Source organism: Pelodiscus sinensis, chromosome 1 (genome assembly GCF_052426305.1).
Source record: "Pelodiscus sinensis isolate ZL-2025 chromosome 1, ASM5242630v1, whole genome shotgun sequence".
NCBI lineage: Eukaryota > Metazoa > Chordata > Testudines > Trionychidae > Pelodiscus > Pelodiscus sinensis.
Genome location: NC_143052.1, coordinates 317,963,052 through 317,987,799, shown reverse-complemented (window position 1 = coordinate 317,987,799; position 24,748 = coordinate 317,963,052). Strand labels below are relative to the sequence as shown.

The 24,748-nt window shown below is 43.4% G+C and overlaps 1 protein-coding gene across 2 annotated transcripts in view; it reads right to left on the bottom strand.

Moving 5' to 3' along the window:
* The window catches only part of DYNC2H1 (dynein cytoplasmic 2 heavy chain 1), a 328,959-nt gene that overhangs the window by 224,493 nt on the left and 79,718 nt on the right, over nt 1-24,748 (bottom strand). For both annotated transcript variants that reach the window (XM_089775660.1, XM_089775659.1), the window contains exons 36-44: nt 24,250-24,365; nt 23,030-23,229; nt 22,471-22,735; nt 21,900-22,107; nt 19,541-19,670; nt 19,088-19,243; nt 17,694-17,953; nt 1,964-2,210; nt 233-384 (exon numbers count right to left, since the gene is read on the bottom strand). In XM_089775660.1, the coding sequence (XP_089631786.1) occupies nt 233-384; nt 1,964-2,210; nt 17,694-17,953; nt 19,088-19,243; nt 19,541-19,670; nt 21,900-22,107; nt 22,471-22,735; nt 23,030-23,229; nt 24,250-24,365 (1,734 nt within the window). The remainder of the gene's footprint in view (nt 1-232; nt 385-1,963; nt 2,211-17,693; nt 17,954-19,087; nt 19,244-19,540; nt 19,671-21,899; nt 22,108-22,470; nt 22,736-23,029; nt 23,230-24,249; nt 24,366-24,748) is intronic.

Sequence of the window (24,748 nt, the reverse complement as noted above, 5' to 3'; positions counted from 1 at the left end):
TACATTAAAGAAATTATATATTGTTCTTGAACTGATTTCAAACAGAGAGAGGCAGCAACAATGATACTGTATGTAAGGAGTCTACATTATTAAAAAAGATTACTTGATTTGCGGGATACAATCACATTCTATATTTTCAAAAGCATTACATCAAGAAGCACAGGAAGAGGCAAGCAGACCTGCATACTGAATCTTAGCTCTCAGAGTCAAGTAGGTCCTTGCAGATACTTACTCAATTGCACAAAGACGAACAATAGAAGTAAATCTGGATGTAAGTTTATGCCTTCCTAATGTTCCTCCAGCAGACATGGATGCCACAATTTGAATATTTTCTAAACCAACCCATTCAAGATTTTCATCATAAAATCCCTGGTACGTTAGAATCTTCAATATAACAAAATGAGTACAATTAAATGAAAAATAGCAAGGTACCTAATGAAAGCAATATCTTAAAGATGAGTCTATAATCACTGAAAAAAAACAACAAATGGTCTGGTAGCACTTCATAGACTAACGAAACATGTAGATGGTATCATGAGCTTTTGTGGGCACAACCCACTTCTTTGTGAAATGCCAACAATGTACTTATCACCAACATTTTCCTCAAAAGTGTCAAATGTTAATATTATTAAGCAACTGTGCAGTCCTATAAACAAAAATGATGATGATGCTTTATAATGGGGCCAAAGTCTCCTTTATAATCCAACAGCAAAAGGAGTTGGAATCCATTTGTAGCTGGACGACTGTCAATTTTTCATGGAGGGAGGTAAATCTCAGCTAAAGTAAAGCCAAAAGAGCTGGCTCATTCCCTAGCCTCCCCCACTTCAATCAGAAAAAAGGGCATGTTAGGCGTAGAAGCTGCTAATTCTCAGCTCTTGAGTGGTCTCTGGTCCTGGTCTACACTAGAAATAAGGGGAGTTATTTCAAAATAACTCCCCGTATTTCAAAATAATAAGTGAAGCGTCCACACTACCAAGCCCAATTTTTTAAATAAGGGGCTGGTTATTTCAAAATAATACCTCCTGCTTTCCTCGGGGAATAATGCTTATTTCAAAATAGTTATTTCAAAATAGCAGTAGTGTGAATGCTCTGCTACCGCTATTTAAAAATAACTACTCCCCAGAGTCATTCAAAGTAATTACTCTTCAGTGCTTCCCGGGCCTCTGAATTGAGGTAGTGCATCCAAATGAGACCATGAGCAGCTGAAGTTGGGCATCCCTTAGGGTTCATCTAAACAACAGGGCTTAATTTGAAATAAGCTATGCAAATTGAGCTACGTCAATTGCATAGCTTATTTCGAAATAGCTTATTTAGAAGTTGGGAGCATCTACATAGCACTTATTTCGAAATAGAGCATTCTTCCTCTGACTTCCCTTACTCTTCATACAATGAGGGTTACAGGAGTCAGAGTAAGACGTCCTCCAGCTTGACAGTATTTCGACATTATTTCGCAATAACTGCCTGATGTGTAGATGCGGACTATGTTATTTATGTCTTTGTTACAGATAGCTAACAATGTCTGTGAAAATTAAACCAAAAAGTAAAATATTTCACTAAAAGGAAGATTATAGTAAACCCATTGTTAAAAATCAACATACAACACATTTGAGGGACAGATGGACATTTAAGAAGGAATTTGGAGAAGGAGAAAAAATGCATGATGGACAAGATGTAAAAATGAGGGAATTTTTTTTTTTTCATATTGTAAGCATTACCTTGATACCAGTTGGGATTTCTACATGCTACCATACTGCACATAAATGTAATGACAATAAACATGTAGGATATTAACTATTGAAATCACCAGCATATTGTAAGGTATTCAATTTGAAATGGGGTTGTGCATTTGCCTGCATACCAAATGATTGGAAATAAGACACTCATATGTATTTCCTGAATCACAATAAATCATTTCTAGTCTATAATTTTAAAGATAATTATTATCAAAGCCATATATGTTCACCTGTTGTAGGAAAGCCACTAGAGTGCTGGTTCCCCATTTATCAGGTTTCGGGAGGTTGATTTCCTTTAAGTATAAAACCAGCCTTTCACAGTCTTTCGGTCTGTATACTCGCCCAGTATTTGTACTGATTACCATGCAAGTCTGATTTAGTTTTTGCAGAAGATGTCGAGGCGTAGTTTGTGCACTACAGTGAACTGTAGCAATCTGAGTGGATCGCAGTTGGGAAAAGGCATAACGAAGCAACATTCTAACAAAATAAAATATATAAACATATATTTTATATATACAGAATTTTTTTAAAGCAATTTAAACATCTGTAAAACTGCAAGCACATTTTAATGTACCACATTTAATGTACTGAATCACTTTTGTTAAACTAAACATTCTGGATTATAAAATAAAATTGTATTATTTCACATTTATGAAGTCTCAGAAAAGTACGTATACAGATTTGTGTGAGAAATAACTAGTGTGTACAATGACATATGTCCCTAAACTTGTTAATTAGAACACATGAGCAACTGAAGTCAATAGGGCTCTGCAAGATTCAGCAGCCCACTCATGCAGTAAACATTGCAGGACCAGAGGTATGAAGAAAATGTTACTCACCTTGTGCAGTAACTTCTATTCTTCGAGTTGTGTGTCCCCGTGGGTGCTCCACTACAGGTGTCGGGCTTGTCCCGGTGCCACAAACCGGAGCATTTTTGCCAGCAGTAGCCCCCGGTGGACTGCACATGCGCAGAAGCCATCTCGCGAGGTTCGTGCCTTTTCTGCACAGCACGGTCTCCCACAAGTTCCTCCTATCTGGAACCTCTGAAAGATATAAAGATAAAGGTCCTGAAGCAGGGAGGAGGGTGGGTAGTGGAGCACCCACAGGGGGACACATCTTGAAGAACAGAAGTTACTGCACAAGGTGAGTAACATTTTCTTCTTCTTTGAGTAGTGTCCCCATGGGTGCTCCACTACAGGTGAGTGTGAAGCAGTAGCCCAGTGGAAATGTTGTGCTTCGGAATTAACTGAGCATGGAGGACAGTACCGTCTGAGCCACTGCTGTATCTGCTGTAGTAAAACGTCTGAGAGCATAATGTCTGGCAAACGTAGCTGTGGACGACCAGGTCGCTGCGCGGCAAATGTCATGTAGGGAGACATCCTTTAGGAACGCTGTGAAAGTGGCTATAGCCCTGGTCAAATGCACTCGAGGCTTAGAGGGCAATGTTCTGTTTCGGAGTGCATAGCATCGGGAGATACAGTTCACAATATGGATGAAATTCACTGCGATGAGAGTTGTTTTCTTTTTGAATGAGTCGCAACTGACAAAAATAGGTGTTGTGATTTGCGGAATGGACGCGTTCTATCTATATAAAAAGCCAGAGCTCTCCTGATGTCCAGGGTGTGCAGGCGCATATGCTCTGACGAAGAGTGCGGCTTAGGGAGAAATGAGTGGAAAACTATTGGCTCATTGATATGGAATGATGAATTGACCTTTGGGAGAAACGAGGGGTGGCATTGTATGTCACACTTTGATGAGTAAATAGCGTGTATGGAGGATCGGCCGACAAGGCCGCTAGCTCGCTGACCCTTCATGCCGAAGTAACAGCTAACAGGAAAACAACCTTCATGTTAAGAGTCTATAAATCACAAGTTGCTAGGGGTCCAAAAGGTGGGCGGGTAAGAGTATCGAGGACCAGTGCTAGGTCCCATGGCTCTGGAACAGTTTTATGCGGTGGATAAAGATTGACCATGCCCCTCATAAATCTCTTAGAGATAGGATGAGCGAACACTGAAGCACCGTCTGTAGACAGGTGGAAGGCTGAGATTGCAGCCAGATGTACCTTCAGTGAAGCGACTGCCAAATTCTGAAAACATAGATAAAGAATGTAATCCAATATTCATTGAATGGGTACACGCAAGGGGTCCATGCCTTGTGACTGGCACCAGGTCTGAGAGCGACACCATTTAGACCTTTGGGTTGTTTGGCATCTACTCTATATCAATACATCCCTCACTGCTTGTGAGCAATCTAATTCTGATCCCTGGAGCCACTGTGGAGCCGTGAGGTGGAGACAGTCGATGCTCAGATGCAGAAGAGTGCTGTGTTGTTGCAACAGTAAATTGCTCACGCGTGGAAGTCGTCTGGGTTGAGATAACATCTGCATGAGTTGTGGTAACCAGGTTTGACGGGGCCAGAGCGGTGCTATCAATATTACCGTTGCGCTATCCGCCAGTATCTTCCCTATTACCCTTGGTATGAGGGGAAGTGATAGGAAAGCGTACAATAGTCAGTACATTCTCCAATTGAGGAGAAAAGCATCCCATTTCGAGTCAGTTCCTATTCTGGCTCTTGAACAGTAGAGGTGACACTTTTTGTTGTGCCTGGTCGCAAACAGGTCTATGTCCGGGTATCCCCAAGACTGGAAAACTTCATGAACTACCTCATTGAGCAGTTCCCATTTGTGTTGCAGATGGAAGGTCCTGCTCAGGGCATCCGCAATGGTATTGTTCTTGCCGGGGAGGTACGCAGCTGTGAGTGTAATGCCATGCCATATCGCCCAATTCCATAATCATATGGCCTCTGCGCACAGGGATCTGGATCTGGCACCGCCCTGACGATTTATGTAGTAGACTGTACATATATTGTCTGTAAGAATCTGTACGGTGGTCCCTCAGAGGTACTGGAGAAAGTGACGGCATGCATTGAAAACTGCTCGAAGCTTTAGAAAGTTTATATGAAGTAGGGATTCATGAGGTGACCATAAAACTTGTACCTGGTGATGTCGCATAGGTGCTCCCCAGCCAATAAGGAATGCATCAGTGGTAATCTTGATGGATGGGTCTTGGACATAAAAGGGGATGCCCACTAATGTGTTGTTCGAGTCAAGCCACCACCAAAGGGAGTCCTTCACCCAGTTGGGGATAGAGGTAAGTCTGTGGGTGTCATCGATGGCCGGCTGGTAGATTAGAAGGAGCCAGTGCTGAAGGCATCTCATACAGAGCCAGGCGTATGGACCATGTGGCCTAGCAACTGAAGACAAGTAAGTATCGAGACCGCGGGAGCGGTAAGTAGAATGCACAAGAGTTCCTGAATATTTTGAGAACAGTCGACTGGTAGGTAGGCAGTTGCAGTTGTAGAGTCCAGCCTTGCCCCGATAAAATCGATGGACTGGGATGGAACAAGGGAGGACTTCGGTAGGTTGATGATGAAACCGAGGGCCTCAAAAGTGTGCCCAGTAGTAGCTACCGCTTTCTGTGCCTCGACTGCTGAGTAGGCTCTTATGAGGCAGTCGTCGAGATAGGAAAAAATCGTGATCCCCAAACGTCTGAGGTAGGTGGCTACAACCACCAGTGTCTTTGAAAACACCCTTGGGGCCGCCGAAAGGCCAAAGGGAAGCACCGGGTACTGATAATGGTCGTAGCCGAGGGTAAATCAGAGAAATCTCCTGAGGGCTGGATGGATGGCCACATGAAAATAGGCGTCCTGAAGGTTGAGGGACACAAACCGGTCCCCTTTGGTGAGAGTTGGGATGATAGAGGCCAGAGTAATGATCTTGAATCTTTGTTTTCTTAGATAACGGTTGAGTGCACAAAGGTCGAGGATCGGTCTCCATCCGCCAGACTTCTTCTGCATGAGGAAATACCAGGAATAGAAGCCTTTGCCTCTGAACTGACTTGGGACTGCCTCCACCACTCCGATGGTAAATAGACGCACAACCTCCTGCCGTAACAGGAATTCGTGAGAGGGGTCCCTGAAAAAGGACAGGGAAGGGGACTTGGGTGGCGAAAGGAATAGAGAGACCGGATGTTATGATCTCTCTGACCCATCAGTCTGTGGTGATGGCGAACCAACGACGGCGGTAGGGTCTCAACCGGTGAGAGAATTGTTTGGTAACTGAAGAGATGGCTTGTGAAAGGGGAGTGGCGTGCAGACCCTCGACTGGCACGTCAAATCTGCTGACGAAACTGTTGCTGGGTCTGCATCTTGGTTGGCTGCTGGCGCCGTCATTGCAGCCGTTGCCTTTGTTTGTGTTAGTCGTATGGCCTAAATCATTATGATGTATAGGAGGGAGGCCTCTGCCTATTATATGGCCATGCTCTTTTGCATCGGTGTATACATCCTAAGAGTTTTTAACGTAGTTTGGGAGTCCTTACCAGAGTGGAAGACCTGACAGTGTTTTGGGCGAACAAAGAAGAGTGGTCAAAAGAAAGGTCTTCCACTTTGGGTTGTAAGTCCTTAGCCATGGAGGCAAGGTGCAACCAAGTAGCACGTCGCATTACAACCGAAGTAGCGGTTGTACGGGATGCTGAGTCAGCAATATCCAGTGAAATCTGGAGCGCTGTACCTGCCGCCATGTAGCCCTCTTGCACAAGTGCTTTAAGTATTTCTTTTTTGGAGCCTGGGAGATGTTGCATCAATGGAACCAATTTGGCATAATTATCAAAATCGTGATTGGCAAGTTGAGCCGAGTAGTTTGCCATTCAAAGGGTCACTGTTGCGGAAGAATAAACCTTCCTACCGAACAGGTCAAGGCGTTTTGTGTCTTTGTCGGGTGGTGTGTTGTTCGGTTGGGTAGTCTGATTTCTGTTGAGCCGCATCTACAACTATAGAATTAGGAGGGGGCGCATAAAGGGAAATTCGGTGTTCTTAGCATCAACAAAATACTTTTTGTCTGCATATTTGTTCGTTGGTGGTATGGATGCTGGTGTTTGCCATATGTCATTTGAAATTTCAAGAATTGTGTCGTCAAAGGGAAGAGTCAACTTTGATCTACTGGAGTGTTGTAGATTCCTTAGAAGGGCATGCTGTTTTTGAGGGGCTTTCCGGGCGCGCAGGTTCTGTGAATGTGCGACTCTTTTAAACAGTTCCTGAAACTATTTATAATTATCAATCGGTGAAGACACGTGTTCAAATACTGCATCATCCGGTGACGAAGAAGAGAGGTCTGTCGGAGAGCCAATAGGTTGGTCATGCACCATGGGGAATGAACGTTAGCACTGTGACCAGAGGCTCTATCATCACCCATAGGTGTTGGCGGCGGCTATGCCGGAGGGATAACCTCCTGAGTGGGTTGCTGAGGTGAGTATGACGGACGACATCCTGGTGATGCTGAGTGCCTAGTAGAAGAACACAGACGGTCATGGTAATTTGTGTAGTCTGGCCAACGATATTGACTGTGATGCGAATATCCAGGAGAGTAAGAGCCAGGGCTATCGTGTCAATAGTAACGTGGCCAAGCGGGTGATAACGGGGATTGAAATCATACAGAGTATCGTGATGGAGACGTGGAGTAATGATAATGATAATGATGGCGAGAAGGTGTCACGGAATGCCTCGGAGAGCTCCTACCGTGGTGAAGGCGAATGTTGATAGTACTCTCACCTCTCATGATTAGGTGCAGGTGAAGGTCCGGGTGAAAAGACGGCCCTATCGGGACTGTGGGAAGGGGAGCGGAGTCACCGTATCTTTCTCTGAGCTTTTGTAGGAACCCCCGGAACGGGAGAGGCGATGGCAACCAGACTACCCAGTACTGAAATAATGGAAGCAGAATCAGATGGTGACGCGGGTGCTTAGGCCAATGATGGTGGTGCCCTGCCCTGTGCTGAAGGGCTCGATGGTTGGGCCTCCGGTGCTGGCTGAGCGGTTGGCGCCATACGTGATGTCGGTGCCGGCTGCGTCTGTTGGGGCATCGGCTCATGGGAAGTTGCTCGTGCCCATGGTGACCTCGGCACGGAATCGGCTCTCGGCACTGTCTTGTGTTTCGGTGCCGGTTTGGTTCTCAATGCCGGTTTCCTTCCCGGTGCCGCTTCATATCTCTGTGCCTGGTGGGGTCTCGGTACCAATTTCTCCCTCGGTGCCGGCTCATATGATGGTGCCGATCTCAGTGCTGGCTCATGTGATGGTGCCGATTTCTCCCTCGGTGCTGGCTCATTTGACAGCCCCAATTCCAATGTCAGTGCCAACTCCCGTCTCAGCACAGACTTGGAGGTAGCCGCAGTTGGCCGGGCGTGGCACTCTATGGCAGCCCTTGGTGCCGGCTCGGACGGTGCTGATTGTTCCGGTGCCATCCGTGTGCTCGGTGCCGTTGCCGCCGGTGTGGATTCAGATCGCGGTGCCGCACGGGGCGGTGCCGAGGAGACCGCGGGGCTAGGCTCTGATGTGCTATGGCCCTTGGGTGATTTCTTGCGACTAGGCGGGAGTGCTGAAGAGCTCGGTGCGTCCCCTGCACTTACATTCCTAGATGGAGTGGAGCGTCTCCCTTCACGGGGCTTACGTGATTGCGGGGCTTCCGACCGCTCGTCCACGGACGAAGGCTGAAGTGCCCTATTAAAAAGGAGCATCTTCAGCTGCATCTCCCTGTCACATCTGGCCCTGGCGGTCAATTTTGAACAATGGCCACACTTCTGTGGGATATGCCCTTCTGCCAAACAGTATATACAGCGAGAGTGTCCGTCGGAGGCCGGCATCGCATCGCCGCATGAGGCACATTTTTTGAATCCCGCAGGCATGTTTGCAATAGCTTAAGTCTCTCAGAAGGGAAAACCCCATCAGGCCAACGAGTGGGCCTGAGGGTGAACGAGAGAAGAATAAAAACGTGGAGGGTTTTTTTGTTTGTTTTTTTAAACACTAGCTAACTAACAGGCTAACAACTAACTATACTACGAGGTGGAGGGGCTAACTGGGACGGAACGATTAACAAGAAAAACTTCGAAATCTCTTCAGGTGAAGAGGAACGCGTTCCAACTCCGTCTGCGGCCGTGGATGGTTAGGAGGAACTGGCGGGAGACCATGTTGCGCAGAAAAGGCGCCAACGTCGTGAGACGGCTTCTGCGCATGCACAGTCCACCGGGGGCTACTGCTGGCAAAAACTCTCCGGTTTGTGGCGCTGGGTCAAGCCCGACACCTGTAGTAGAGCACCCACAGGGACACTACTTGAAGGAGAACGTGAGGAAAGCGCAATACCTTTTTCTTTTAGGAATCATATTTATGATTGAATTTTCATCATTAGAAATACCATTATATTGTTAAGAAGAAACCAGTAAAAAAGAATATGATTATATTTGCAAATGGAGACAGAAAAATAAAACTGATTTATCTGTTATTACCATTATTATTATGTGAGGGGGTATACCCTAACCCTATTAAGGGGGAAGTGACTGTATCGAGGCAATGATCATCCTTCAGCAACTTCTCTGGATGGGTCACGTTGTTTGAACGCCAGACTATCACCTCCCAAAACAGGTCCTGTTTTCAGCTGAAAAAAGGACACTGTAAATTGGGAGGAAAACAGAAGCATTATATGGACTTGCTAAAGGATATGCAATACTGATGTTGACACTTTGGAGACACTCGCCCAGGATCACTCAAAATGGAAAGAAGTCCTACATCATGGCCCCTTGTATTTTTAATTTTCCCTACCAACAAGCTGAGGAGAAGAAGAGGTATAGGTGGAAGGGGAGACTGGTTGCTATATCTGGAAATATCTGTTCCCATTGTAATAGAACTTATGGTTCAAGGATCGGCCTTATCAGCCACCTGAAGGTCCAAAACTCCCATGGAAGATGATCATACTCTGCAACAAGTGATCACCCATCATCAATGAGCTCTTTCAGCTCAGCCAGCACTAGCTAGGCACAGCTCCAAGGCTTGTTCTTTGACAGAATCAACAAGCATATGGATAAGGATGATCCAGTTCGTACACTGCACTGACTTTCAGAAGGCTTCCAACAAAGTCCCTCACCAAAGTCTCTTAAACAAAGTAAGGAGCCATGGGATAAGAGGGAAGAACCTCTCATTGATCAGCAGCTGGTTAAAAGACAGGAAATAAAGGATAGGAATAAAAGGTCAGTTTTCACAATGGAGAGAGGTGGGAGAATTCCTCATACTGGAATCGAGAGTGATTCTAGGGATTATGAACACAATAAACCTTGAAGGTAAAGGTCAGGTTCCATGGGATTAGAAGATGGCCAGAGTATGATGTACCAGGATTGGTGCCTGAAGAGTAACCAAGCAGATCCATTTTTGTATGTGTACTGGAGCGGAATGGTCGCTCACTGACGCAGAGGAGGAGGAATCCCTCCGGCCACCATGTTGGGCTGAGGCTGACCCCTCCCCCCCATCCACCTGACCGGAAGCCAGGGGGCGGGGCCAGAACTATAAAAGCCCAGCCAGCAGCTTCAGTGGGGGCTGAGCCTGCAGAGGGACCAGAGGATTGCTCAGGGCTCCCAGTCTGGGAGGCTGAGGCTGAGGCTGAGGCTGAGGCTGAGGCTGAGGCTGAGGCCTGGCCTTGGCCTCAGCCTTGGCCTCAGCCTCCAACCCTCCTGAAGCCCAAGTCAGATTACATGCTCTCGGCCTGGGGGCGGTGACCGAGGCCTGGTCTGGGCCTCCAAACTTCTGGGAGCCAGAGGCTGACTATCGGCTACCTGCCTGGGTGGTTAAGGCCCAGCCTGGACTGCCTGCCTTAGTAGACCCTGCAGAGGACCCAGAGGGCCAGCCGGGTTCCGTGCCCAAGCCCTTGCCCAGGAACCGGGAGAAGCTGCTCCCGCTGCCAAGGCCAGAGGCTTGGCCGAAGACCCCGACAGAGCCTGACCCTGTGGACTGGCCCAGACACCTGACCCAGTCTGCACCAGGAGACACACTGAGCCCCACAGACCTGCAAGTCGCAGAGGACTGGACCGGACCCCCAGGACCTCCGTGGGACGAGACCACCCTGGACTCCCTGCCTACGCCACTAGAAACCCAGGTACTGGCTGAGGGGGAGAAAGGAAGTGGCTCAGGTGTTAGTGGAGGTTGCTAAAGGCCCCAAGGAAAATGCGTTTCAGGCTGAAGCCACCGCTGAGTCCATAGTAGCCTGCATTGCTGCTCCTAGGGCCCTGGGCCGGAGGACAGTGGAGTGGGTGGGCCTGCGCCCCCTCTGCCACTCACCTACCTGGTGGCAGTCTGCCCCCTCGCCATTGCCACAGGCAATTAGCCTGCACCTCTCCTGAACAAGGAGACCCCAAACCTGTCTGTTTGCTGCCACGCCCTGAACCAGGGTCTAGTCTTCTTTTATAAACTGGCTCTGGTTGTATGCTGCCATGTCCTGAACCAAGGGCCTGGCCTGCCCATAAATTGACTGGGTTTATTGCTGCCTCGCCCTGAACCAGAGACTGGCCTATTGTTAAACTAACCATGGTTACTGCTGCCATGCCCTGAACCAAGGGTCTGGCCTCCTCATAAACTGTGCTTGTCGCTGCCATGCCCAGAACAAGGGCCTGGTGGTGCTCTAGAACTGCCTGGGGTTGTCGTTGCCACGCCCTGAACCAGGGCTGGGCCTTGATAGAAACAGACTTTGTTTATGTGCTATCCACCTGAAGGAAGGCCGGGCATGGACTAGTGAGTTAGGGGCTTGCTTTAAAGGGCTAGTGCAGTGGGGCAGAGTGGCCACCCACTGACCCGGAGGAGGAGGAACCCCTCCAGGAAGCCAAACCGGCTATAGTATGATTGTATGTGTTGGCTGTAAAGCAAATGCAAAGTAATGCATAAATATATATAAATGATGAAGCTATCTGTGGGTATGTCTACACTACCTCCCTAGTTCAAACGAGGGTGGTTAATGTAGTCATTCAAAGTTGCAAATGAAGCCCAGGATTTAAACATCCTGGGCTTCGTTTGCATCTTGCCGGGCGCCGCCATTTTTAAATCCCCATTAGTGTGGACTCCGTGCCCGCGGCTACACGCGGCACGGAATAGGTAGTTCGAATTAGGCTTTCTAATTCAAACTACCGTTACACTTCGTTACACCTTTAGAAAGCCTAATTCGAACTACCTACTCCGTGCCGCGTGCAGCTGCGGACACAGAGTCCGCACTAACGGGGATTTAAAAATGGCGGTGCCCGGCAAGATGCAAATGAAGCCTGGGATATTTAAATCCCGGGCTTCATTTGCAACTTCGAATGACTACATTAACCACCCTAGTTCGAACTAGGGTGGTAGTGTAGACATACCCTGTGTAACTTTGTATGTATGGTACCCACCCCGTACCCTTGAGTCCGATCAACTCAGCATAGCTATGCTGTTTACCAATACAGCAAACATGTGTCAACAAACTTGTGGACAAGGGGGATTGAGTGGATATAGTTCACTTATTTTCAGAAATCCTTTGACAAGGCCTCTCACCAAAGGCTCTTAAGTAAAGTAAGTTGTCATGGAATAAGAGGGAAGGTCCTTTCGTGATTGATAACTAGTTAAAATACAGGAAACAAAGGTTAGGAATAAATGGTAAGTTTTCCGAGTGGAGAGAGGTAACTAGTGGGGTCCCCCAAGGGTCTGTCCTGGGACCCATCATTTATTCAACTTATTTATAAATGATCTAGAGAAAGGGGTAAACAGTGGCAAAATTTGCAGATGATACCAAATTGCTTAAGATAGTTAAGACCAAAGCAGACTGTGAAGAGCTTCAAAAAGATCTCGCCAAACTAAGTGTTTGGGCAACAAAATGGCAAATGAAATTTAATGTTGATAAATGTAAAGTAATGCATATTGGAAACAATAATCCCAACTATACATAGACTATGAAGGGACTAATTTGGCTAAAACTACTCAAGAGAGAGATCTTGGAGTCATTGTGGACAGTTCTCTGAAAACATCCACTTAGTGTGCAGAATATAAAGCAATGCAGACTGGAAAACATAACCCCAACTATGCATATAAAATGATGGCAACTAAATTAGCTGTTACAACTCAAATTATTGTGGAGAGTTGTTTGAAAACTTCTACTCAGTATTCAGTAACAGTCAAAAAAGTTACCAAATTTTAGGAACCATTAGGAAAGGGATAGATAATAATACAGAATTTATCATACTGCCAATATATAAATACATTGTACGGCCATATCTTGAATATTATTCTGAGTTCTGGTGACCTCATCTCAAAAAGATACATTATAATTGGTAATGATGCAAAGAGTAACAATGAAAAATGATTAGGGATATGAAACAGCTTCCATATGAGGAGAAATTAAGATTAGAATGTTCATCTTATACTTTGGGAAAATATGATAAAGCTCTATTAAATTGTGAATGATGCAGAGAAAGTGAATAGAGAAGTGTTACTTGTCACTTCACATAACACAAGAACTAGGGACCATCTGGTGAAATGACTAGGCAGCATGTTTAAAACAGACAAAAAAATAGTATTTCTTCACAAAATGTACAATCATTGCCATGGGATACTGTGAAGTTAAAAATTATAATTGGGTTAAAATAATTAGATAAATTCATGAAGTATAGGTCCATCAATGGCTATTATCCAATATGATCAGGGATGCAAGACGCTGCTCTGTGTGTCCTTAAACTTCCAACTTCCAAAAGATGTGACTAGATGACAAGAGATAGATCACTTAAAATTTCCCTATTCTGTTCATTCTTTCTGAAGCATCAGACACTGGCCACTAGTAGAAATAGGACCCAAGGCAAGATGTACTATTGGTCTTAACTGATATGGCCACTCTTAGGCTACGTCTAGACTACATGCCTCTGTCGCCAGAGGCATGTAGATGAGGCTACCAGGCATAGGAAAATGAAGCGGCGATTTAAATAATCACCGCTTCATTTAAATTTACATGGCTGCCGAGCTGAGCAGATCAGCTGTTTGTCGGCTCAGCGCGGTAGTCTGGATGCGCGGGTGTCGACATCAAAGGCATTTATCGACCACCCAGGTATGCCTCCTGGGATGAGGTTTACCTGGGTGGTCGACAAATGCCTTTGATGTCGACACCCGCGCGTCCAGACTACCACGCTGAGCCGACAAACAGCTGATCGGCTCAGCGCGGCAGCCATGTAAATTTAAATGAAGCGGCGATTATTTAAATCGACGCTTCATTTTTCTATGCCTGGTAGCCTCATCTACATGCCTCTGCTGACAGAGGCATGTAGTCTAGACGTAGGCTTAGGTCAGAGGTGTCCAAACTTTTTTCAAAGAGGGCCAGATTTGATGAAGTGAACATGCGTGAGGGCCGACCATTTTGCCTGACATTCTTTGAACCATTAAAATTAAATGCAAATTAACTATTTTATGCAAAGTTTATTGCAAACGGCATACTTTTCATTTCGTCACGTGGATGACAAATCTAAACAGGTGTTAAATCACTCTGCCTTTCATATCTGAAGGCCAGATGAAAAAAAAATCCAGGAAGCTGAAATATATGTCAGGAACATTGTAAAGTACATTACATATTATTGGTAATAAAGGTTGTCTGTCAACTTTTAAGTTCAAAAAATATGAACAGGAACATAACACCAAGTATACATGTTGTGTCCAAATATATTTATAACTGATTTAGACCAACTGACATTAACTGAGATTTTACAATGTATTCATCTCAATACATATGGATTCGTTGGGGGCCATAAAAGATAGATATTGCCAAATTACCTGGGGGGCCGTATTAAACCGGAACACGGGCCGCAATTGGCCCGCGGGCCGGACTTTGGACATGCCTGGCTTAGGTTCTTATGGAATCTGAGCAGTGGTGTAAGTGATTAGCTGATATGCAGTAGCAGCAAGCGCTCAGCAACAACATTTTCAGCAACAATTGTTGCGGTAGTAAACCACTCACAAGCAAGTTCAAATAACTCAAAAACAACAACAGCTGCTGAACAAGTTGATGACCCACCAGTAGAAGTTCCCCAAGGAAATCATACAATAAACAGTGCTGATGTTACGCTGACCACAAGACCCTGCAGGGCACCCTTCTGTCAAAGTTAGTCCGCCACCAAAACCTGTGGAGCTAACCAAGAGTAATCGGACAATACCCAAAGGCATTTTTAACTACCTTAAAAGCAGAGCACTAGTCCCCTGGTGAAGTGGGCTTTGATTTTGGCTTATCACTTAATGAATCTGGTACAAACAGCCTACCATAACCTAGACCTGGAAAAGTCTAAGAATTATAGAGGTATAACATTCTACAGGAAAGTCTCATCGAATGTGGGGAAGCTTGCAATGATCAGTCGCACAACATGGACCTATGGAGGCAGGAAAAGGGAAAAAGAGAATTTGTGTGCAGCCATCTTGGTCTTGTTAACAAGAGAGCAAGAGTCAGGCTAAGTCTGTGGCCTGACAACGCGAGATCTGTAATTAGACGCTGCCTTTGCCTCTCGCCTCCATACGGAGATAAGGATAGAATGCTGACCCTGGCAGGGACCTTGAGATAAGGAGCATCTGGTTGGAACTAAAATAACTGTTAGCCATTGGTGTTTGTAATGGGAAGGAGACTAATTGTTATTGTTGTTATATCTAATGGACAGTATATAAACTGCTTCATAATTACTTGTATTTGAAGATCTACCTGGGGGGGGGGCTTCCCCTCCTCCCCCCCCCCCCCGTCCGAACCAGTTTTTCCCTTGCTGCAGCTCGTAATAAAACTGCCTCTGGATACTTGTTGCTTACAAACGCAGAGTGAAGACAATGTTTTCTTCCACAGACTGTTAGCTTAGTAAACTGAAAGCCTCCAACTGACTGACTCACATCAAAGAGATACTAACAGCGGCTTCTCTGGCTGTGCAGTGCATTGACAGGTAAAGCCTATCCCAGTTCTTGGTCGTTATCTGAGGTGCTGCTTGTACAATGTTGCTGACCATTGACTGGTCAACTGACTATCCAATAGGCATTTGCTTGTCAGATGGTCAACTAGTCCTTAACATCCCTACTTCCCACATTATCTAATGTTTTCTCTGGTTTAACCTAGATCACCAATAAAAAAAGTTAAACTAGATTTTACACAACTGAACTTGTAGTGTAAGTCTTCAGGAAAGACTGAGAGGGGACATGATAGTGGTTTTCCGGTATCTAGAAAGGTGTCACAAGAAGGAGGAAGAAAAATTGTTCTCCTTGGCCTCTGAGAATAGGACAAGACACAATGGGCTTAAACTGCAGAAAGGAGGTTTAGGTCGGACATTAGGAAAAACTTCCACCTGTCAGGGTAGTTAAACACTGGAATAAATTGCCTAGGGAGGTTGTGGAATCACCATCTCTGGAGATATTTAAGAGCAGGTTAGATAAACATCTATCAGGGATGGTCTAGATGTACTGGGTCCTGCCATAAGGGCAGGGGACTGGACTTGATGACCTCTCGAGGTCCCCTCCAGTTCTAGTGTGCTATGCTATGATTTTAAAGTCAGCCATTTTGGACAGCTTAGACATGTCTAAGAAAACTGATGTCAACACTGCCAGTGGCACTTCCAAGTATCTTGAACAACTGGTTAGTCCTGCAGAACAGGAGTTAGCCATTACTCCATGGCTGAGTTTGCTAAAAGAGATACCATCAGTGACAGCTAAGAGAGATACCATCAGTGACAGCCCACTGAGGTGCTATTCCTGTGGCCACACAGAACACATAAAAGAAAGAATGCCCTCTAAAGGAATTTGAGTATTCCCAGGACTGGACTGAAGAAACCCATGCATGGAAAACAGTACTTCGCAAGTTGATGGTATTGGTGATGGTCCAAGAAAAAGAGTTCAAAGACTTGAACTCTGTCTGTAATAGGGATGTAAGCAAAGAGTCAACTAGTCGACTATCCAATAAGAAAAAGTCCTTCACTTCTCCCGTCCCCCCTCCCCTGCATTACATTTAAAAGGCTAAAGTGCAGCAGGAGGGACCAATGTGAGCCAGGACAGCTGATTCCCAGCTCACGTCGGGTCTGCCTTTTAAATGTATTAAAAGCCAACAAGCTCTTAATACATTTAAAAGGCAGAGTCTCCGCAAGGTTAGCTCCAGCCTGCAGCTTCCCTGCTTATTGACTTATCGACTAGTTAATTAAACTAAATTTAACATTACTAGTCAGTAATCAGACAGTGGTCCAAGCCTCCTTCACAAGAGATGGCAACACCACCACGTAAAAAAAAGTCTGATTTCATCTACATTAAATACATAACAAAGGAATGCTATCCCAGTCAACATTTACAACTGACTGTGGGGACATGTACCAAGGTGAAGTCTGCAGATGAAGCTATTGAAGTATCCCCTAATTGAAGACTGGAACTTGCCTTTTTCGGGGGGGAGGTCGACAAACAGGGATCGCAAAGGGACCCAAGAGCCTGGTAAACCTTGGGGAATTAGAAGACCCTGAGGAAGGAATGTTAAGAGGAAAAGAAATGTCAAGCCCTACAAGGGAGGAATAGGTTATCTGGATGTGGAAGCACAGCTACAGGATGGGAATTTTGTGGAGGCACAGAAAAGTGACCCTACACTGATACACGTATGTGACCATACTTTGTGCTTGAGAAACAACACCTGTATAGAGCTGAAAGAGATCCACAAATGGGGCTAATAATGTTATATTAGTCACAAGAAGCAGGGGAAAGGAACTCTTATTTAGAGAGAGAATGAAAGAGAGAAAGAGACTCTTGTATACCCTGAGCAGCGGAAGAATTCTGCTGGGGTCAGAGAAGAAAATAACAATGTTCTGATAGGAACTAAAGGGTCCCCACCCACCATATGTATAATTTCTATTTGTATTCCATTAACACCAATGTCCTGACTGGAAGAGCTGCTGGACAAACACACACACACAAAGACCCATGTTAACTAATTTTTAATTGAGTGGTTTCAAAGAATATTTCAAATGATTTTAAAGGTATTTCATCTAAAGAAACAATACCAATAGAACAGGACCTTCACTGCGGAAAAATGTTATAAAACTTTATCACAAACTAAGAAAAAGTAGATTAAAATTGTTAAAACAAAAAACAAAAACTTACCCCTTTCCACATCCTTCAGGTCCAACAAGAAGAAATGGTTGCTTATTGTCAAAATCTAGCCATGGTCTGAAATAATCTAAACCTCTCTGCATATCAGGGGTCTGAATTACAGGAAGTGTTTGGAGATTGCTAAAGTCATCAGCAGTCAAATTCACAGGTTTTTTCAGCTGATATGCCATTAAATGTCCAGTGTCAGGGTCATAGTATGTGTCCAGTGGTTTCCTGGGATCTGGTGGAGATTCTCGTGCCCAATTAAAAATCTTTGCAAAATGTTAAGAGAATAACAATTAAGCTGTTAGCAACATGCATTCCTAATAACTCAATAACTAATAAGTACATCCAAAAAACTTAATGAAAAGAATATTAATGTTGCAAAGTCAAGCACTCAAAAATTAGGAAATGCAAGAATTTAGGTTCTATGGAACCTTCATTCAATCTCACTATGCATATATATTGGGTAAAGAGAGAATAAGTGAGTAGTAATCCAATATTTATTTTTCATTCACCACGTGGTGCCAGACCTTGTTGGATACATTTTCTCATTCATTTCCTTGAGACGCTGAGGACTTGACTTTAAAAAGTACTTAGTACGTTATAGGTTCACACTACAGCTGCTCTACCTTCAAGGGAAATTATGGGTTGTGAAAGGAAAGCTGTTGACTGTTGTATGCCTAGTGAATATAGAATCTTCAGAAAATGTATTTGCCAAATTCCAACAAATGACTACTGAACATATGAGAACTGAGATGTTTTGGAAGCTTATAGCTTGGCCAAATTCAGGCAAATTGCTATGGGAATTACAAAAGACACATCCCTGTCATTAGAGTGATGTCCCCTGCAAAATTTCAAGTCATGGAAGTAGTAAGTTAAGTGTTATTAGACTTCCATGAAACAATTTTCTCCTTACCTCAATAATGGCACCTTCAAAGTTTCATTGGATGGATTTGCCTCCTCTTCCCTTTTCTCCCTTTCGCTCTCACAGGGCTCCACCTTTGTCTCCTTTCCCTACATCTTATATATAAGTGATCTTGATCACTCTCATTAACTTTACCATCTGTCTGCCAATGACACACAGATCTTCCTCCTGCCGTCACAGGGAGTGCAAGGGGTGGGGGACACATGACTGCTGCTGCCATCTCGCACCAGGCCCCTCCAGTGATCCCCAAAGCTGTGTCCTCAGGGATGGGGTGCCATGCAGAGAAGAGAGAGGAACAATGGTGGGAAGGAGCTGGGCTTGGGGGCTGCTTGGAGTCCCAGGCTGCATTGTGCAATTGTTCAGGACAGGGATGGCCCATAGGGCATGAGTTTGAGACCTCTACTCTTAAACATAGCAAAATCACAATTTATGTTTTATTCAATTAGCAGTCTAAAGTGAGACAGAAAAACATTATTACCTCTTTTGTAAATTCTAGTCGTGATTTCATGTTGAGATTGCCACCAAGTCCTCGCATTAGGCTAATGATAAATTGTCCACGATCACTGCACCCACAGAGATGTGACAACCCATTCATCACAGTGCCAACTAGACTTGTTTCTACCACATAATCATTCTGTAAATGGGAATGTATAATATTATTGTTGTTGTTGATAATAATAAGAACAATATAACTTTAAACAAATTTCTAGCATGAAAATGAATAAGTAATGGTGCAGATAATATGTCAACCTCATTGTTACGAGGAGCCACTTTTAGACTATTAAAAGTGGTGGAAAATGCCCAACTCATTTTCCTTTGGATAGCACAAGTAAATGGAAATATCTGTGAAGGACAGCTTGCACAAGTTCCCACCTACTTAGAATTATGTAATTATTTATTTAAAGTTATTAAGACTTTGTGAATTACTCACCTGTTTTAGAACCCAGTTTAAAGCCTTTTCAAAATAATCCCCAATCCAAATTTCAAGATTATGTCTGCATTCTTCAGGCTGGTTTCTTAGCCAAGATTTTATCAAAGAATTAAGATCTGTATCTTCATCACTAGAACAAGACATACTTCATATTACATGAGTTCATGTAGATGAATGCAGTATGATCTAAAGCAGGAGTTCAAACTTTGATCATGGCTTGTAAAAGTAAACAACTAGATGGCCACCAGATGCTTTGTCTACCGGAGGGTCCACAGGTACAGCCACTGCTAGCTCCCAGTGGCTATGATTCACCATTCCTGGACAACTGAAGCTGCAGGAAGTGGTAGCCCAGTCGCATCACTTCCGGCAGCTTCCATTTTCCAGGAACAGTGTATCACAGCTACTCAGAGCAGCAAGTGGCCAAACCTGTGGACGCTCAAATAACTGGAAGAAAGAGACAATGGTATAATTTTGATTCTGTGCCATTTTCTTCCATTTTTTTCTGATAAATTGTTTTCTTTAAATATATGGGTATTACAGAGTTTAGGGGTAATTTAAAACAACCCATTTTCTAAGACAAGGACAACAAACTTCTGACTTTTGATGAGAGAACAAAGGGGGCAAACAATATGAGCTAAGTTACATTGTGGATAGGGCAAAAAAAACCATCCTTCTCTAAGAGGCTTTACTGACCATAGTCTTTAAGATGCAAAAAGAGTTATTGCAGACATTTAGGAGACACAGAAATAGTGTTAGGATACAAGACAACAGATTAAAACCTTAATTTCAAAAATACATAGACAAATACAGGTAACTTCTATACCAGGAGTGGGCAATAATTTTTAAAAGGGGCCACTTCAGAAATTTCTGAAGTGTCCCTGGGCCACCCCGGAAAGTGCATGGCCTCAGGAAGAAGTGGCAGGACCAGGAGACTTCTTGTGCTTCTCCCCCATACTCTGATCGCCCTGCGGTTGGGGAGCATGAAAAGTCTTCCCACTCACTCTCCTGCCCCATCCCCTAGAGAAAAAGAATGGTAGGAGACTTCATGCGCTCTTTCTGTCCCCAGGCCAATCAGGGTCTGAGAGCAGGGAAGTGCGCGAAGTCTCCTCGCCCCTAAAAGAGTATGCGGTGGCTAGAGGGACATGTCAGCTGTTTTAAAGCAACCGGTTTGTGTCTCTAGCCCAGGGATAGACAAAGGGCCCTCTGCAGGCCAGATCCGGCCTACCAAGCTGGTGGATCCAGCCCGCAGCCACCCTGCCACTCCCCTACCCTAGACCAATCAGAGCCTGGGGGCAGGGGAGCATGCAAAGTCTCCTCTCCCCCACAAGAGTACACAGCAGCTAGAGAGACATGCTGGCAGTTTTAAAATATTCAACGTGTCTCTCTATCCACTGCATGCCCCTGGCAGGATGGGGACAGGACACGAGAGACGTCACGCACTCACCCGCCCACCAATGGTGTGCGGCAGCTTGAGATAAATGTGGCTGTTTTAAAACACCGATTGGCCTTGGAGTGGGGGAGAAACAAGATGGCCTTTTGCCCACCCCTGATCTATACAGATAACTCCACCTACTCAAATGAAATGAACATTTCTAGAGGTTAGTATTACAATGAAATCACCAGTTTAAAATAAAGTAAAATAAAATAAGGGGAGAAGAAGTAGACGTTTTATAACTTAATTTTATTAAGGCATCAGATAAATTCCCACATGACATTCTCATAAACAAAATAAGGAAATGTAATCTAGATGAAATTACTGTAATGTGGGTGCACAACTGGTTGCAAGACCATACTCAAATAAAGTAGCCATCACTGGCTCACAATCAAACTATGAGGGCACATATAGTGAGATACTGTAAGGATCAGTCCTCGGATCAGTACAACTGACTATTTTCATTAATGATTTGGAAAATGGAATGGTGAGTATGCTTATAAAACGTGCAAATGACATCAAGCTGTGAGGGCTTGCAAGCATTTTGGAGGACAAGATTAGACCTTTAACAAATTGGAAAATTGGTCTGAAATTAACAAGATAAATGTAAAGGACCACATTAAAGAAAGATGAATCACATGCACAACTGCAAAATGGAGAATGACTGAGTAGGTGTTAGTACTTCTGAAAAAAATCTCGAGGGTATAACGGAATGGAACACAAATTGAATTTCAGTCAACAATGTGATGCAGCTACAAAAAGGCTAATGTTATGCAGGAGTATATTTGTATGTAAGACAGGAGAGGCAATAGATATAAAAAGTCATCTACTAATCACAGCCAAGAGTTGATACAATAGGGTTTTAGAAAGTTAAATATTCATGGTGATAAATAAGTTATGTAAATTTAAAATGCCCATATGTCTCACCTCAGGAAAATCATTCCCATTCGTGATATTGTGGCAGGAGAGGCACAACTCAGATCATGTGTTTCAAATACAAAGTTTACATTTGGGCCAAATTGAATTCGTTCTCCGCTGGGCATAGTGAGTAATCGATTGTCATCCAGGACAGAATTCAAAGATTCAATCCACTCAGGGTCAATATCACCATCACAGATTATCCATGAATTAACATCTATTTACAAATAAAAATGCAAAACAACAAACTCCTGGAAAAACTTAAAGAACATGAAAGTTTGCTAAATTTCTATCCAGTTTTCATTCCCTGTGACAATTGGAATTTATATGCTTTATATGCTTTAAATATAACCTCTTTAAATATTCCTTTCATTCTTCACTTCTGATGCTTATTTGTATACCATTTATTTTTAGCGTACACTAACTTGGAAATTACAAACCGAGATTCTTGACAATGGTATCGCTATAAGCCTTTTTGACTTTTCACTAGCTGCATTCAACAATTTTAAGATAGCAGATTGTCAAAATACGAACAAAAATAAGAGAGTTCATCATGATACAGACTTCTGGATAGACATACCTTGTGGTTCTCGTACCACTTGTCGAGCACTGTTTGTAAGTACACCATCAGACCACTCCCTGGTATCCATGTCAATGTGACCTAGTAACTGATGTCGAGGCATAGCTTTGGGATTCATGGTATACTGTTTCACGACTCTGCCAATTTTACCAAGTGCTGTCCTTAACATCTGCCAAAGTGTTGATTTACCTGCACCACTTGGACCTACAATAACCACACCCATTCTTTGACGTAGCTGTTCATACAATTCCAAAGCCTTCTTGATCTGTATAAAAAGAAATACTGTTTACATGAGGTTTACAGCATTAAATCAAACATATTCTCTAACCCATGTTAGGTTTTGTATACTGTCATTCTCTTCTCTTAATTTAAGTTATTTTAGGAACTTGTAGGCACAGAAGCAAAGAGTAAAAAAAATCTCTGTATTCAAGCAAATCAAGAGCTTGCATTATAAATATTAAAAGTCAAAATCAAAATGAATAGATTAACAATACAATCCTCACTGAGGCTTTTAACTGAGAACATCTAAACTTAGTCTATGCCTAACTTTCATATCTACCTGAGTGTTTATAATTTCCAAATTGGCTTCCTCAAAGACTTGTCGTAAAGCAGTGGTTAATTCAGCATATTCTACATCTTTAAAATCAATGCCAGGGAAGACATCTTTAACCAATGCATCAAACCGTGCACAGTCTGCAAATGTAAGCTTTGACATGGTATTGAGGCGCAAAGCTTGGACCACCACATGGCTTTCATTAACTGCAAAAGAAAGGTCAGTTTAAATTTATTTCCATAGCTGGGATATCACTACCTAACATCATAATGGCAGCATACCAGCTTGTTTTCTGGCATCACAAAAAAATTATGATTTCAGGTGGGCAATTAGCACTAGTAGCATATAGAACTTCTGAGGCTTAGGTGGCAAAAGGACAGACTCCAAGTCCACCCTTCTCAGTTTTTGTATATAACTGGATTTGTGAAAATGATAATGCATGCCAGACTGAGTATATACTATGGGAATTTCTAGGTGTCCTAACATGTGGAAAGTCTCTATGCTGACTCTGCAGTAGTCAGCTAAGAAAAAACTTTGAAGAACATGTAACCTAAAATATATTGTTGGTGTATTTTCAACAAACAGATGAATTCATAGAGTTGATTATGAGTTGTTTATTAGATATTTGCTTTTTATATCTAATGGGTAAACAAGGGTCATCTCTTATAATCCCAGGAGGAGTCATAGCAGATGTGTCACTTCCTAAAGCAATAAAGAAGCAATATTAATCTCCCAAAACATTTAAGCTCCTCATCCACCCTAAACCTCTGCTCTCAACCCTCCTACAAACACATACAGAAAATCACCACTTACTCAAACACAATTTTTTAAAAAATACTCATCATTTCCATTCAATAAAATAAAGTTGCTCTGGAATAGCAACTCTCTGCACTAGAATATTTTAGCAGTACTCAGAATCAAATACGGGAGCCCAAGAGTAACTGAGACTTCATTTGCAAGAGTTCTCTTCAGCTTGCCAACTTTGTAAATTACCTGCACTGAGTTCTATGGGTTATTTAGTTATATATTTCAATTTGGAAAGGCTTTGATTAGAAAGGGCTTTCACAGAGGTTTATCTGTCTTTTGAATAGTTTGGTTTTCTACAGTTCAGGAGTTGAACATATAACATTTTGGTACTTGAATGAACAAGAAAACTGTAGATAATCATTTCAATACAACATCTTGACTGATTAAAAGTAACAAACTCTTGTCATAAGCACTCTTACTTTTTTCCTTCATTCCATTTTTCTTCAGGTGACGAAGGATATTGCCACATCCTCTCAGAACAGTCTTCAGTGCTCTTAAACCCCAGTCATAGTGTTGCTGGGGTGTCAAAAGCTCCCTAAGTTTTTAAAATATTAACAATGTAATAGGTTATAATAACTTCAACTTCAGTACTTGTAGATCATTGAGGAACTGTCACAGATTTTTCTGAAAATCAGAGCCATTAGAAAATAATATACTGTCTATGTGCAGTAACCTTTTTTCTTGAACTTCAGAGAGAAATACACATGAAGTTGCATGTTTCCAAACTTTCAGAGTGATAGTTTCTTAAAAAATTAATTAATAAATAAAAATAAAAGTTGGATCTCTAATAGTTCCCTCCCAAGTTTGTGTGCAATGTACATACAAATGAAGAGTGGCGTTGTTATTTCAATCTCAGCTACTCCTCAAAAAATGTCACAGGTGAATGCTTTTATGGAGGCATTGCATGCTCAGGAAAAT